Source organism: Pristiophorus japonicus, chromosome 11, assembly GCF_044704955.1.
Source record: "Pristiophorus japonicus isolate sPriJap1 chromosome 11, sPriJap1.hap1, whole genome shotgun sequence".
Taxonomy (NCBI): Eukaryota; Metazoa; Chordata; class Chondrichthyes; family Pristiophoridae; genus Pristiophorus; species Pristiophorus japonicus.
In genome coordinates, this window is record NC_091987.1 from 34456749 (window position 1) to 34469762 (window position 13014).

General features: G+C 42.7%; 1 protein-coding gene across 5 annotated transcripts in view; it reads left to right on the plus strand.

Annotated features, from left to right (window-relative positions):
- LOC139276009 (cilia- and flagella-associated protein 47-like) overlaps positions 1 to 13014 on the plus strand; it is a 1107008-nt gene that overhangs the window by 755181 nt on the left and 338813 nt on the right. For all 5 annotated transcript variants that reach the window (XM_070893331.1, XM_070893333.1, XM_070893335.1 and 2 more), the window contains 3 exons: positions 6288 to 6431; positions 11000 to 11173; positions 11995 to 12106. In XM_070893331.1, coding sequence (XP_070749432.1) covers positions 6288 to 6431; positions 11000 to 11173; positions 11995 to 12106 — 430 coding nt within the window. The remainder of the gene's footprint in view (positions 1 to 6287; positions 6432 to 10999; positions 11174 to 11994; positions 12107 to 13014) is intronic.

Sequence of the window (13014 nt, forward strand, 5' to 3'; positions counted from 1 at the left end):
AGAAGGTAGAATTCAGAAGGATGAATACATCGTGGGAACTTGCAGAAAATTGCATTGATGTGCAGGATCCTTTGCATGTTGTCACACACAATCTTCACAATCAGGGAGTGGAAGTGTTTTTATTGACAAAGTTCAGGAAGTTCACCAGGAGCTTGCAAATCCATTTATTATACCCTGATCCTTGGGACAGCTAGCAACCCCATAAAAGTTGATGATCCTAACTCACTGCTCCTTTGTTGTGTTACCAAAATGGATGAATTTCCCAACTCTCCTGAAAAGTGCATTCATCACCTGATGAAACAACTGGTTTAGATGAGGATATTTGTCAACATTTTAGTAGAATTTAAGAATTGCATCAGACTTCGTTGCCCCAAATGTCTTCATTGAATGCCTAGCTTCCTGTTCTAAGCAAGCCTACTAGGGCGTGCACCTTGGAGAGAGAGAGGAAAGAAGATGCGAGTGCTTTGTCCTGCTGTTTTGAGCTTTTTACAAAGCTACAATTAAATTATGGGGGCAATATTGATAATGCCATACCTTGTGCAAGTCTTCTGCATGATGTTGCTGCAGAGGAAAAGATTGATTAGGCATCATCACCTGAGGAACCTCAGAGCACGTAGGATAATGGGCAGAAGGCCTTACCCACATCAAGTATATTGAGACAGGCGTTCATATCTGCACCTGAGTGATGCAAACTGTGAGAAAGCTGCGTTGCTGCAAAGAAGTTGTAACTGAGATCTGTGAGTTAATAAAAGCAGACCTGCACCCTAGAAGCGTCAGGTGGACTGCTTTGTTAGTTGAAGTACAGCTGCACTTTCATTTTATGCATCTGGATCATTCTAGGCCACAACTGGGGATGTGTGTGTCATTTCTCAACATACAACACCTATCTGCATTCGACTGATTCACTATATGACCGGAGGAATGACTGCATAAAGTTCCCCATGACTGCTCAGGCAATGCGTGACAGGGCTGTGGGCTTCTCCAGGATTGCTGGCTTCCCAAAGGTACAGGGCGGCATTGATTGTACCCACATCAACTTGCGAGCACCTTTGGAGGATTCCAAGATGTACAGGAACAGAAAAGGCATCCACTCCGTGAATATGCAGCTCGTCTATGACAACATGCATCACATCATGGCAGTTGATGCGAAATTCCTGGGAGCACCCATGATGTGTTCATCCTATACGAGAGCACTATATCTGTCATGTTTCAACAGCTGCCAGAAGGACAGAGCTGGCTGCTGGGAGACAAAGGGTACGGCCTTGCCACCTGGCTCATGATGCCCCTACGCGTGACCCGGACAGAAACTGACCGGGAATACAACATGTCACACATTGCGACGCGCAGCATAATAGAGAGGACCATTGGCATCTTGAAGCAGCATTTCCGATACCTGGACCATTCCGGAGGTTACTTGCAATACTCCCCTGAGATTGTCGGTCAGTTCACTGTTGTGTGCTGCATGCTGCACAACTTAGCCATCATGTGGCAGCAGCAGCTGGTAGTAGAAGACCCACCTGAGGTGAGAGTGGCTGATGATGAGGAAGAAGATGCAGATGATGCCGAGGAGGAGGACAAGGAAGCCATGAACTCGGAGCACGACGGCGGAGGAGGGTGGGCCGTCGTGCCCCTTTAACGATTGCTCGAGCTTTGCGCCAGCAGCTCATCCGTGAACACTTTGCTGCCTGAAGGCTCAGCTGCAACTATTCCAAATGGACCATGTTTACTGTTTGGACCTGTTCCGTAATGTTGTGTTGTGCTAATGGAACAAATAATGGAAATGATGCTTCTTTAGTTCAAAAAGTTGTGTTAATAATGGAACAAATAATGTAAATGATTCAGTTGTAATTTAAAATATATTTTATTCAAAAGTTTAAAACTTGTTTGTACTTAACTTTAATAAAAATATTCTTGTATCAAACTTTAAAGTATTCAGTTAAGATCACTTACAAACTTTAAGATCATTTACAAACTTTAAGATCACTTACAAATTTTTAAACTTGCAAATTTAGATACCTTACAAAAAACGTCTAATTTGAGAACAGCTACAACAATAACAACAGCAGTAGCAGCAGCAGCAAAGAAAGGCTGCACCCATCTCTCCTCCCCCTTATTCTAAGACCGCCTGCTGCGGTTAGGCTTGGTGACTCCACCTCTGCCCGCAGGCGGTGGCGCAGCGTTTCTTGGATTGGTACCACGCTTATTCTTTCGAGCATTTCGGGCAATGTGCACTCCTTGATGGGGGGCGTGGGCAGGCGGTAATGTGGTAGGCCCAGCTTGGGCCTCTTCAGAGGTTGGTCTGGGGATTGGAGTGGGAGTAGCAGGTGATTCCATCAACAGCCGCAGGGTCTAGGCGTGTTCCCTTATTGCAGCAGCTGCCTCCAACATTCCCTCCTTCATGTGCACCGACAGCATCTCAACCACCTGCGACATTCCGTCCCTAATGTTCACCGACAGTGTATCAGCTACCTGCGACATTTAACATAAGAACATAAGAAATAAAAGCAGGAGTAGGCCATACGGCCCCTCGAGCCAGCTCCAACATTCAATAAGATCATGGCTGATCTGATCATCGACTCAGCTGCACTTCCCGCTTCCCATAACCCCTTATCTCCTTATCATTTAAGAAACTGTCTATTTCTGTCTTAAATGTATTCAATGTCCCAGCTTCCACAGCTTTCTGAGGCAGTGAATTCCACAGATTCACAACCCTCTGAGAGAAGAAATTTCTCCTCATCTGTTTTAAATGGGCGGCCCCTTATTCTAAGATCATGCCTGTTGTGTATGCATACTTGTTTACTGTGTGATGTCTGTAATTCTGTTATGCCACACTGAATGCACCCTTACACTGTACACACCTTATCTGTACACCAGAGGGTGCTGCTGCTAGAGACCTAAGGGTTACCTGCACACTGCAGGTAACCCAGTATAAAAAAGAACTCACAGCTTGTTGTCGGCACTCAGGAGCTGCAAATAAAGGACTACATGTCTACACAGTTTAAGTATCATACCCTGCCTCGTGGAGTCATTACTAAAGATGCTTACATACGCTACAACTGGCGACAAGGATGGGATACGAGGTCACGAACCACACGCTCAGCATGTCGAATCTCAGCATCTTTCAGCAATTTACCAATGGGGAAGCTTTTGTAGAAAGATTGGAACTCTTAAGGAGACTGGCTGCACCATGCGACTTTGGCGACCACCTAAATGAAGCACTAATGGACTCTAAACCGACGAGAGCAGTGTACCACATGGATATTTCTAAGGGCAGAAACACTGCACTGAGTCCCGCAACCCTGAGTCCGCCACATGGGGCAAACCGGATGGCCCCGTGCTGGTGCTGTGGAGGAAACCACAGGGCCCACCAGTGCCGCTACAAAGACTATGCATCAGACTGTGTGAAGCCATGAAATGTCCCGACACTCGTACTACTCAGGAAAGGAGCCGGTACCTCAACGGGTGGCACCAGCAACTCCTCCAGAGTGAGTACAACAGTGGGGGCTTCATCCTTCCCCTTCCCCTGCTCATCCCCTTCCCCCTCACCCCCATGCTCTTGGTCTGGAAGGTGGGATTGGAAGATGTTCTCCTCTTCAGGCTCGTCCGCGTTGGAATCTTCTTCAGCATCGGCTTCAGCCTCGTTAGGGTTGGCCTCAAGTTCTGCAAAATATAACAGAACAGACAAATGGTTAGCAGCAGAGGAGGGGGCAGGGTGGGTGGCATGAGTAGGCTCACACAGCGCAGGCAGCAGGCTCATTTGAAGGACCACGATGAATGATAGCACATTGCATCAACCGAAGCGTAGCTGACAGAGACATCCCCATGAACCGAAGCATGGCTAGCCTGCGCAGTACTTAACTTTTAGCAAAGCCAGACTGTGGAATTTGCAGGACTTACCCTCTCCCCCGAGTGTGGGCCCAGCTTGTGCAGAAGTGGTTGGTTTTCTCCAGGCAGGACCCATCAAAGCAGTGACCCTCTCTTCCAAGGGTGTCAGTGGGTGCAGATTTTCCGGGCCGCCTCCTGTTCGAGTTCTCTCTCTTTTGTTATGTGCCACCTTCCTCTGCAAAGATGAAAATATAACTTTTTAGAGAGGGTGTCTTTCTGCTGGGTGGGACATACAGATGGTCACATTTAGAATTGCAATTCCAGTAATTAAATGAAAATATTACACACTAACTACTTGACCAAGTTCCTGTCACTTATTTTTGCACTGGCCTCTGGACCTCGGGGTGGTCACCGTTGTACAGTAATTTTCTGCAACTTGGTTCCAGCGTTTCTTCAATTCTTTTGGTGAAACTTTTATTTGACCTCTGCTGGTGTCCAGCTCGTGCCATCTGGCCTCAATTACAGTAACAGGGCCTCCATGTTGTCCTGTGAGAAATTCATGGTCCTTGCACTGCGTTGCATATTGCAGCTCCGATTTTTTCCACTCAGAATTAAAGTTCTAACACACAACTGGCTCTTTAAAAATGGCTGAATGCAGACGGGAGGTGTACTGGGCATGCGCATCCATAACAGTCACGTAAAAAACTTCATTTTTTTTTCATGCATGCGTTGAAAGGGGGGCATCCTTTTTTAGGTGCAGACATTAGGCTCGAAGCTAAAGGATAGACTGTGTGGCGCCAATTTCAAAAATTAGAATGGGGAAACTTTCAAGTTTTTTTTTGGAGCAGTCTGGCTAAAAGAATGGGCGTAACTCTTGAAATACACCAAAAAATGGCATTGGGGAAAATTTATCCCAATTTTTCCACATTTAACTTGGCTAGAAGGTATGGTCTGTTCTCTAAAAAGGGATATCTTCAGAATGCCATATTTTATAAAGTTCTTTCAATTAAGGATGAAAATTTCAATGATCACATTCTACTTGCATAATTCTATTTTATATAGCATCAGAGTTTCAGTTAAGTTTGCTGATGCTGATAGAAAAAAAATGTAATGCAACAAAATTAATTAGTTCAGTCAATAACTGGATTAAGCAGATTTGATTTCAGCGAAGTTAATTAACAAAGCTACATTAGATGCTTTAGTTTCAAATAGAAATTATTTCCTCATCTAAACTGCATAATTTCTTCAGGCACCAGTCAAGACTTCCAGTCTCCCACCTCCACCCCTGCTATTGTGGCACATCTTTGGTTTCATCTGCTCCTGAATTACTTCCCTTTACCTCAACCATATTTTTGGCCCTGTGGTCATAACAGGAGGCAGCTCCTCAGTCTCTGCCAAAGAGTTGTGCCAGTATAGCAATGGAGGCTTGCTGTAGCAGGCCCTGGGACCCTGCTACAGTGTAGAAAAGACATAGGCGGTGTTATATATATGGACTTGTATTTACTCTGTATAGCCACCAGAGGGCTCATTCCTTGGCGTCCCGAGGGATCCCATAATCCCTTGGGAGCACAGGTATTTAAGAAGGCTTCACAGGTTGGAGAGGCACTCTGGAGACCTGCAATAAAAGACTAAGGTCACACTTTACTTTGAGCTCACAGTGTTCAGTCTGACTCTTTCTCCATACACTACAATCGGCATGCTCCCTATTAATCAATAAGACTTTTTACTGCAGAAGCTCTATTTTATCTGATAGCATCTGTGCAAGGTTGTACTATGAGAATGCCTGCACAGACCTCTCTTTCATTTCTGCTCCAGTGCCCGCTCTGGAAGCCTCAGTACATTGGACACCAGGACCTAATAGATGACCCATGTATGTAGCATTCCTGCAGGCAAATGGCAGGAAATGTGGTGGCATGGCTTTAGCGTTTCTCCCAATGAACCAGCCAGTGGAAAGCAGGAAGGAGGCGGGATGCAGCAAGCGTGTCCCCAAGTTGGTTTCCACCTCCACTCATCTCAGAACTGACAAAGAACTAGTGGGGGGAGGGGGAAGGCGAAGAGCCTAGGCCAGCATCTCTAGCTTTTTGCAGAAATGTGTGTTTGTTCTTAGTTTTGCTCCAGTATTTGAAATTCTGAAATGTGAGCATAGCAGCCTTCAAGTACGAATGACTTACCAAACTATACTTTGCTAGTCACTATGTTATTTGCAATTATGGTATAATTATTTTATCTAAAAGTAATAATTGTGAAACATATTACATACCATCAATTCAAAATAGTTAATTTTCAGAGATAACATTTTGTTAGTAATAAAGGCACAATATTGGTCTATTAATACATAAATGATGTGAGTCTAGATACAATGTGACCGTTGCACCTCCTGAATTGTTGTATAGCAAACATTTCTAAATGGGAATTAAGTGAGAAGAATTCTAAAGTGACACTGTTCATAACTTGTTTTTCAGCATAATGAGACCCAAGAAGACTGGAAAATTAAAGCTGTTCTGGAAGGGAAGGACTTCTTTGGCCCATCAATGTTGAACATACAGGCTTGTGAAACATCAATGTACCCATTAATGTTCAAACCAAATTTTGAGTGTGTGACTATGGTATGATATCTGATTGTTTTTGAATATTGCATTGCTGAATGCCTGATAGACAGTGTAATACAAAATTATTGATGACTAGCCATTGCTAGTGTGAAATCAGTCCTCCCATTTGAATTAATAATCAAGAGGGGAATCATTGTGGAGTTTACTGCAGGTGTGAAGTATGTACAGTCTACTCTGTTGTTATTTTTCTTTGATGATAGGAAGTAGCCTATTAAAATATTTGAATTTTCATTGATGGTATTCAGGGTTTATATGCCTGAAATATGTGTTACTGTTGGCAAATGGGGAAGATGCAACATCTGGTCAGCAGTTAAGAATGTAGATGTAGTTTAACAGAAAAGTGTGACATTTCTTTTAATTACTGTGCACTCATACAGCTGGAATCATGCACTGGCAAGCTCAACGTAAGTTGGAGGAACAGCACCTCATCTTTCCATTACAGCCTTTACAGCCTTTTGGACTCAACATTGAGTTCAACAATTTCAGATCATCGCCTTAGCCCCCAACAACTGATGATTCTGCTTTTCCCATTTACACATCTTCGAGATCCATCTTTTGTTTCTTTACTTGTTCCATTACCATTTCCTTTTGCCTTGCACAATCATCCCTTTTGTCATTTGATCTCTCTTGCCTTCCACCCTAACACAGACCATCCCTTTTGTTCTTTCCTCCCCTCCCCCATTTCCATGCCTCTGCACTTGCCTAAAACCTGTTACATCTCTCACTTTTTCCAGTTCTGACGAAAGGTCATTGACCTGGAAGGTTAACTCTGTTTTTCTCTCCACAGATTCTGCCTGACCTGCTGAGTATTTACATCATTTTCTGTTAATATTTCAGATTTCCAGCATCTGCAGTATTTTGCTTTTGTATCAGCACATGATTTGAGTTGTTTCAAGGAGAGAGTGAAAAAAGAAAATTGGACAATGCAATGTAAAGGATTGTTTTTTTGTGGCTTTTACCAGTGCACCAGTTTTTTTGACAGAAGAAGTAGAAGGTTGTGGCAATGGCTATTCCCAATTAACATAACAGGGACCATTTTCAGGTTGCGTGCAAATCGGGTGGGTGATGGAGCATTACACGGTGGCCACCAGGAAGAGAGAACACAGGCTCTGTGCAATTTTCATGATCAGCCCTAATATGAATTAGTTTGGTGACCTGCCAGAACAAAACACAATCCCATTAGGCAGCCCGCAATTAAAAGAGAATTCCCATATAAATCCTTAATCCCGATTGTAACTTGGGGCGGGAGTCGTGCCAAAGTATTGGCCAAAGCAGGCTGCAAACCATCTCGACCTTAGCAGGATGAGGCATGAGAGATTTTAACTCCCAGGCCTCATCTGCATAGACCTCATCAGCAATGTTCCCCGCACTTTTTTGGGGGGCTGAGCGGCCCATTCAAAAGTCTATGCACCCCCCCCAACCTCCACCCTGGTTTCGTGGGCAGGCAAATCAGAATGTCACCATTAGAATTTTGGGACAAAATCTTTGAGTCCTGTGATGTTATCAATCTCTAAAATGATATAATTGTATGAGTTGTTAAGGTGTATTAATGAAACACGGAAGACTACCCATCTACTTTGATAATGTGTTGTAACCTGTACCTGAAAATCCTGGCCCAGTAAACTCCCAAGATGTTACAACCATGATTTCCAGTTAAGACATTAAAAAAATGAAATGGCCTTCATGCAAATGCCACAGAGAAGGTTAACATAGAAATGTAGAACCAGGAATAGGCCACTCAGCCCCTCAAACCTGTCCAATTAGATCATAGCTGATCTGTACGTCAAATCCATTGTTCCAGTGGGGGAGTGAGCTCCAGATTTCCAATACATTTTGAGTGAAAAAATGCTTCCTGATTTCACTCCTAAATAGCCTAGCTCTAATTTTAAGATGATGCCCTTTCATGCTGGATTTCCACACCAGAGGAAATACCTCTGAATCATACAAAGGTGCTAAAGTATATAATGTCACAATTTATTGCTAATGCTTCAGTGACTATGTAAATACTGTTTCTGCGCCATACAGTAGGGAGGGTATTACTACAGCCCTGTAGACCATGAGCTTGGTGACAGTTTTGAGGGCCTGGTCTTCAAACACTCTTTTCCTCAGGTGGCCGAAGGCTGCACTGGCACACTGGAGGTGGTGTTGGATCTCGTCGTCAATGCCTGCTCTTGTTGTTAGGAGGCACCCGAGATAAGGGAAGTGGTCCACATTGTCCAGGGCTGTGCCGTGGATCTTGATGACTTGGGGGGAGTGCTGTGCGGAGAGGACAGGCTGGTGGAGGACCTCTATCTTACTGATGTTTAGTGTAAGGCCCATGCTTTCGTATGCCTCAGTAAATACGTTGACTATGTCCTGGAGTTCAGCCTCTATATGTGCGCAGATGCAGGCGTCATCCGCATACTGTAGCTTGACGATAGAGGTTGGGGTGGTCTTGGACACCCTCAAAGCCTCCATGATAAAGTGCAACTTCCCCACTGACACCTGGGAGTCCCTGGCCAAAGACCACCTTAAGTGGAGGAAGTGCATCGGGAGGGCGCTGAACATCGAGAATCTCATTGCCGAGAGCATGCAGAAAACAAGCGCAGGCTGCGGAAATATCAAGCGGCAAACTAGTTCCACCCACCCCTTCCCTCAACGACTATCTGTCCCAACTGTGACAGAGACTGTGGTTCTTGTATTGGACTGTACAGCCACCTAAGAACTCATGTTAAGAATGGAAGCAAGTCTTCCTCGATTCTGAGGGACTGCCTATGATGATGATAATGATGTCAATACAGTATTGTAAGACTTGTATTCTTATAGCATCTTTTACATCCTCAGATCTCAAAATGATTCACAGTCAATGAATTTCCTTTGATTTGTATTTACTAATGCTTTGTAAGCAAATTTGGGAGAGAATTTATGCACATCTATAGCAATGAGATGAATGATCAGTTAATTTGTTTCAGATTTTGGGTAAGGGATAAATATTGACCAGGACACTAAAGGAATTCTCTGCGATTGAAAATTGAACCTGAGATCATACTGGTATGCATGGCTCAACTACTCACTGGATAAACTTGCTGGACCTTCAGGGAAGCTTATAAATTGAATTGAAAACGTTGCTGCCTATTTACTTACAGTTCCTGGCTGTAAGTTGTGACATCAATGCAGTCAGTGCACATTGAGTATGTGAAATACTGTCCATTTTGTACCAATAAGCAAGATTCATAAAGCTTTCCTGGTCGCTCAATAAGCTTATCTTGTGAAGTGCAGTCATATACATAGACCAAGATGATGTCAGGGTCAATTACCAGTCTGTGGTCAGTTAGCTGATTCGAGTCAGAGGGGCAGCAGAGGCACAGGATAAGTCAGAGACAGTTGGCCAGGATTTCCACTCTTGGTGCTGTCTAGAAATTCCTGCATATGTCAAGCGAAGGCAAGATCAGGCTCTTATGTGATGTTCCCCATTGTTGAATAGCCCACCAAAACCTTCCTTTGAGGCTCAAGCATAATTAATGCCTATTTAGGAAATGTATAATAAGGTCACCAGTCTGCATAAAATCAAATCCCAAAAAGAAGTCAATACCTTTCAGAGAGAGGGGAATGGGGGAAATTTGGCAAGAATAGTGCTGTGCCCAGCTCTGGTCACTGGAACACAAGGAAGACATTCAAGCCCCCGAGGCAGGTCGGTGTTGGAGAATTGAGTTGCAGGAAAAGATTGAAGACATTTGTGTATTTCACCTTGAAAGGAGGGGACTGAGGTAATTTAATTCAAGATTATATAGATAATAAATCATATAGAAAACATAAATGCAGAACACGACTTCGAACTAAAACATGACAATATGCCAAGTTCAAACAAGTCAAAGGTAATTTTACAGACTGAATCTAGGAAATGCTTTTTCACGCTGAGTGATGAACACATGCAATAGACTTCCAGATAGGCTAGAAGAGGCAAAATCCTCAGAATCATTTAAGAAATAGTTGGACATGGTGATGTCATCTTTCTGGATGGATGAGTAAACATGGTCTGAATGATCTTCCTCATTTGCATCTACCTTGTAATGTGTGAAAAAAGCCAATTTGTAAACAGAAAACTTGGAAGTGTATCTTTGATATTGTCACTTTGTTACACTTCAGATGCAAAATAGAAGCAAACACTTTATCTGCAGTCAATATCATTTTAATGCACTTTGATGTAATTACATTCATGTAACTATGTTTTACTGGGCTGATTGTTGCATAATTTAGTTAGAAAAATCATCACTAACCTATAATCAAGTCCCAATATTTTGTTATTCTTAGCATACTCCTTTTTCATTACAAATTATGTGCACACCCTTCATGTTATTTGCATTATGTAATAATAGATTAAACTATGCTGAGTTGCCTGAATCAAAGCTTTATTAATGTTGCCTAAATATTTTAAATTGTACTAAGAAATTCAGGACCCAACACCTCCTAGTATGCTCATTTGCTAACTGGGCCTTACATGAATCGCAAAGGAGTGACTGATAGTGAAACAGGCTCCTACTATTTTTAACACTTACGTTTCTCTTGAACTTCCTTCTTTTTCACAGGGTAAACTTGTCCTGGTCAATGAAACAGATGGTACTGAGCGTATCGTCAACCTCAAGGGGATTGGCAAAAAGCCTGTGGCTGTGGATCATGTTGTGATAGACTGCCAAGTAAAACAGATTACAAAGAAGGTCCTAATGGTTCCCAATTATACTCAAACCAGGTTAACATGTAAGGTAAGAGAGTTCAGACTTTACAATATTAAGCTTGATTTCCTTGTCAATATGAGTTAATTTATAAATGATACCAAACTAAAATATCTATTTAGCTCACATCAATTTAGCAAACTCAATTACTTTCATAAATTGAAGCTATAGGGGCAATTTTAACTCTTCCCCGATCGGCGGAAATGAAGCAGGGGACCAAGCAACTCAATTTCCCACTCCGTTCTCGCTGATCTGAAATTCTAATATTCTTTTTTAATATGCAAATCAGGGTCCAATGACATACATGGGACCTCAATTGCCGTTTTAGGAAAGAATTGGTAATACCGTGCAGTCCAGCCAGTTTTAGTAGCGATAGAGCTGAAGATGTTCTGAAAAGGCAAGCTTTAAATTCGTTTTATCAGGCCAGAGAGCATAAATGCACAGTTGGGGCCGACAGCTCTCCGGTTCTATTTAAACGAGGACTGGGCCTCAAAATGGTTCCAGTCTTTACTCTGCTGGAACAGATGGGTTGCCAGTGCATTAAAGTTAAAATTGACCCCAATGTTTTCTATTTTATTAATGTTCAGATGAGCTGAGGTGTTAAAAGTCTAATGTGTATCAGTTTAATAAATTTATACAGTTCATATATAAACATCCAAATGGTTCCAAATTTAAAATAATCCATAGGAGATATAGCATAACTTGACAATAGATTAACTGTATTCAAATTGCAGCTAGGTATAAGTTAGCTATTTAAAAAGCATTGCAACTTGGCACACTGATGTTGTTCATATGAAATGATATACCTTGCTTTCTTAAAAAGGTGCAAAACCAAACATTTGTGGTTCTAGGTTGTATCAGACTTACTAATAGTGAGTGGCGAACCATTTATTACCTTAAAAGCTGGACAAACTGCTCCATATATGCTTAATATTTTACCATGGAAACGAGGAAGGTTTACAGGTAAGACCACCAATTAAATAAATATAAAGGCTTTGAATAATTTAATTGAATTCTTCAAGGAGGTTACTAAGTGAATAAAGTAATATGAGTGAATGTGGCACATTTGAACTTTCAAAGAGAGTTTGACAAAGTGTCACGTAAGCTATTTATGAAGATTAAAACCAATGGACTAAAATATTGGTTGTGTATCGTCCGTTGTTTGGTGCCACGGGTGCCGTTTTGGGTCAAAAATGGCATCCGAGCAGTGCATTGTATACTTCTGGTGCAGGCCACGTTGACGCCATTTTGGTGAGGGCATTAGCGTCGGCGCAGTGAGTGTGTGCCAGAAGTATGCAGAGTACGCAGATCGTGACATCAATCAGCGCGGAACGTTGATTTGACATCACGCTGCCATTTTCAACCTCAATGCTGGAGCCAATGCCCTCTCTTAACATCGCACAGCTGAACATCCGTTCAGTAGCAGGGAAGGATCCCCCACCAGTGCTATTCAACGGGATCATCATCCTCTTACAGGTTAGTCGCTGATTGGTTTCTACTAGTTGTTGCTAAGTTTGTGGAAGTGTTTGGTGCATTCTAGACTTCTTTAAAGTTGCCAAGTGTCTACAAAGAGTGGTGTGGCACATGCTCTAAGACTTGATACGAACTTGCAAGGGTTCTTTTCAGACCGGTTGCTCCCAGACATGGATGCAGCAGTTTGTATCTCCCTTGGCCTGCAATATAACAGAGAGAATAAGCAAGATGACACAGCAGGACAAGCTGCTAGAAGAGGCAGGAGGAGGAGGGCGAGAAGGGCTCTGAGCAGGAGGCTGTGATATATTCTTACGACATCACGAACAGAATCACACACACAAGATGGCACTACAGAAACTGTCATCTTGCCACATGACCCTTTTATTGTTATACATCAG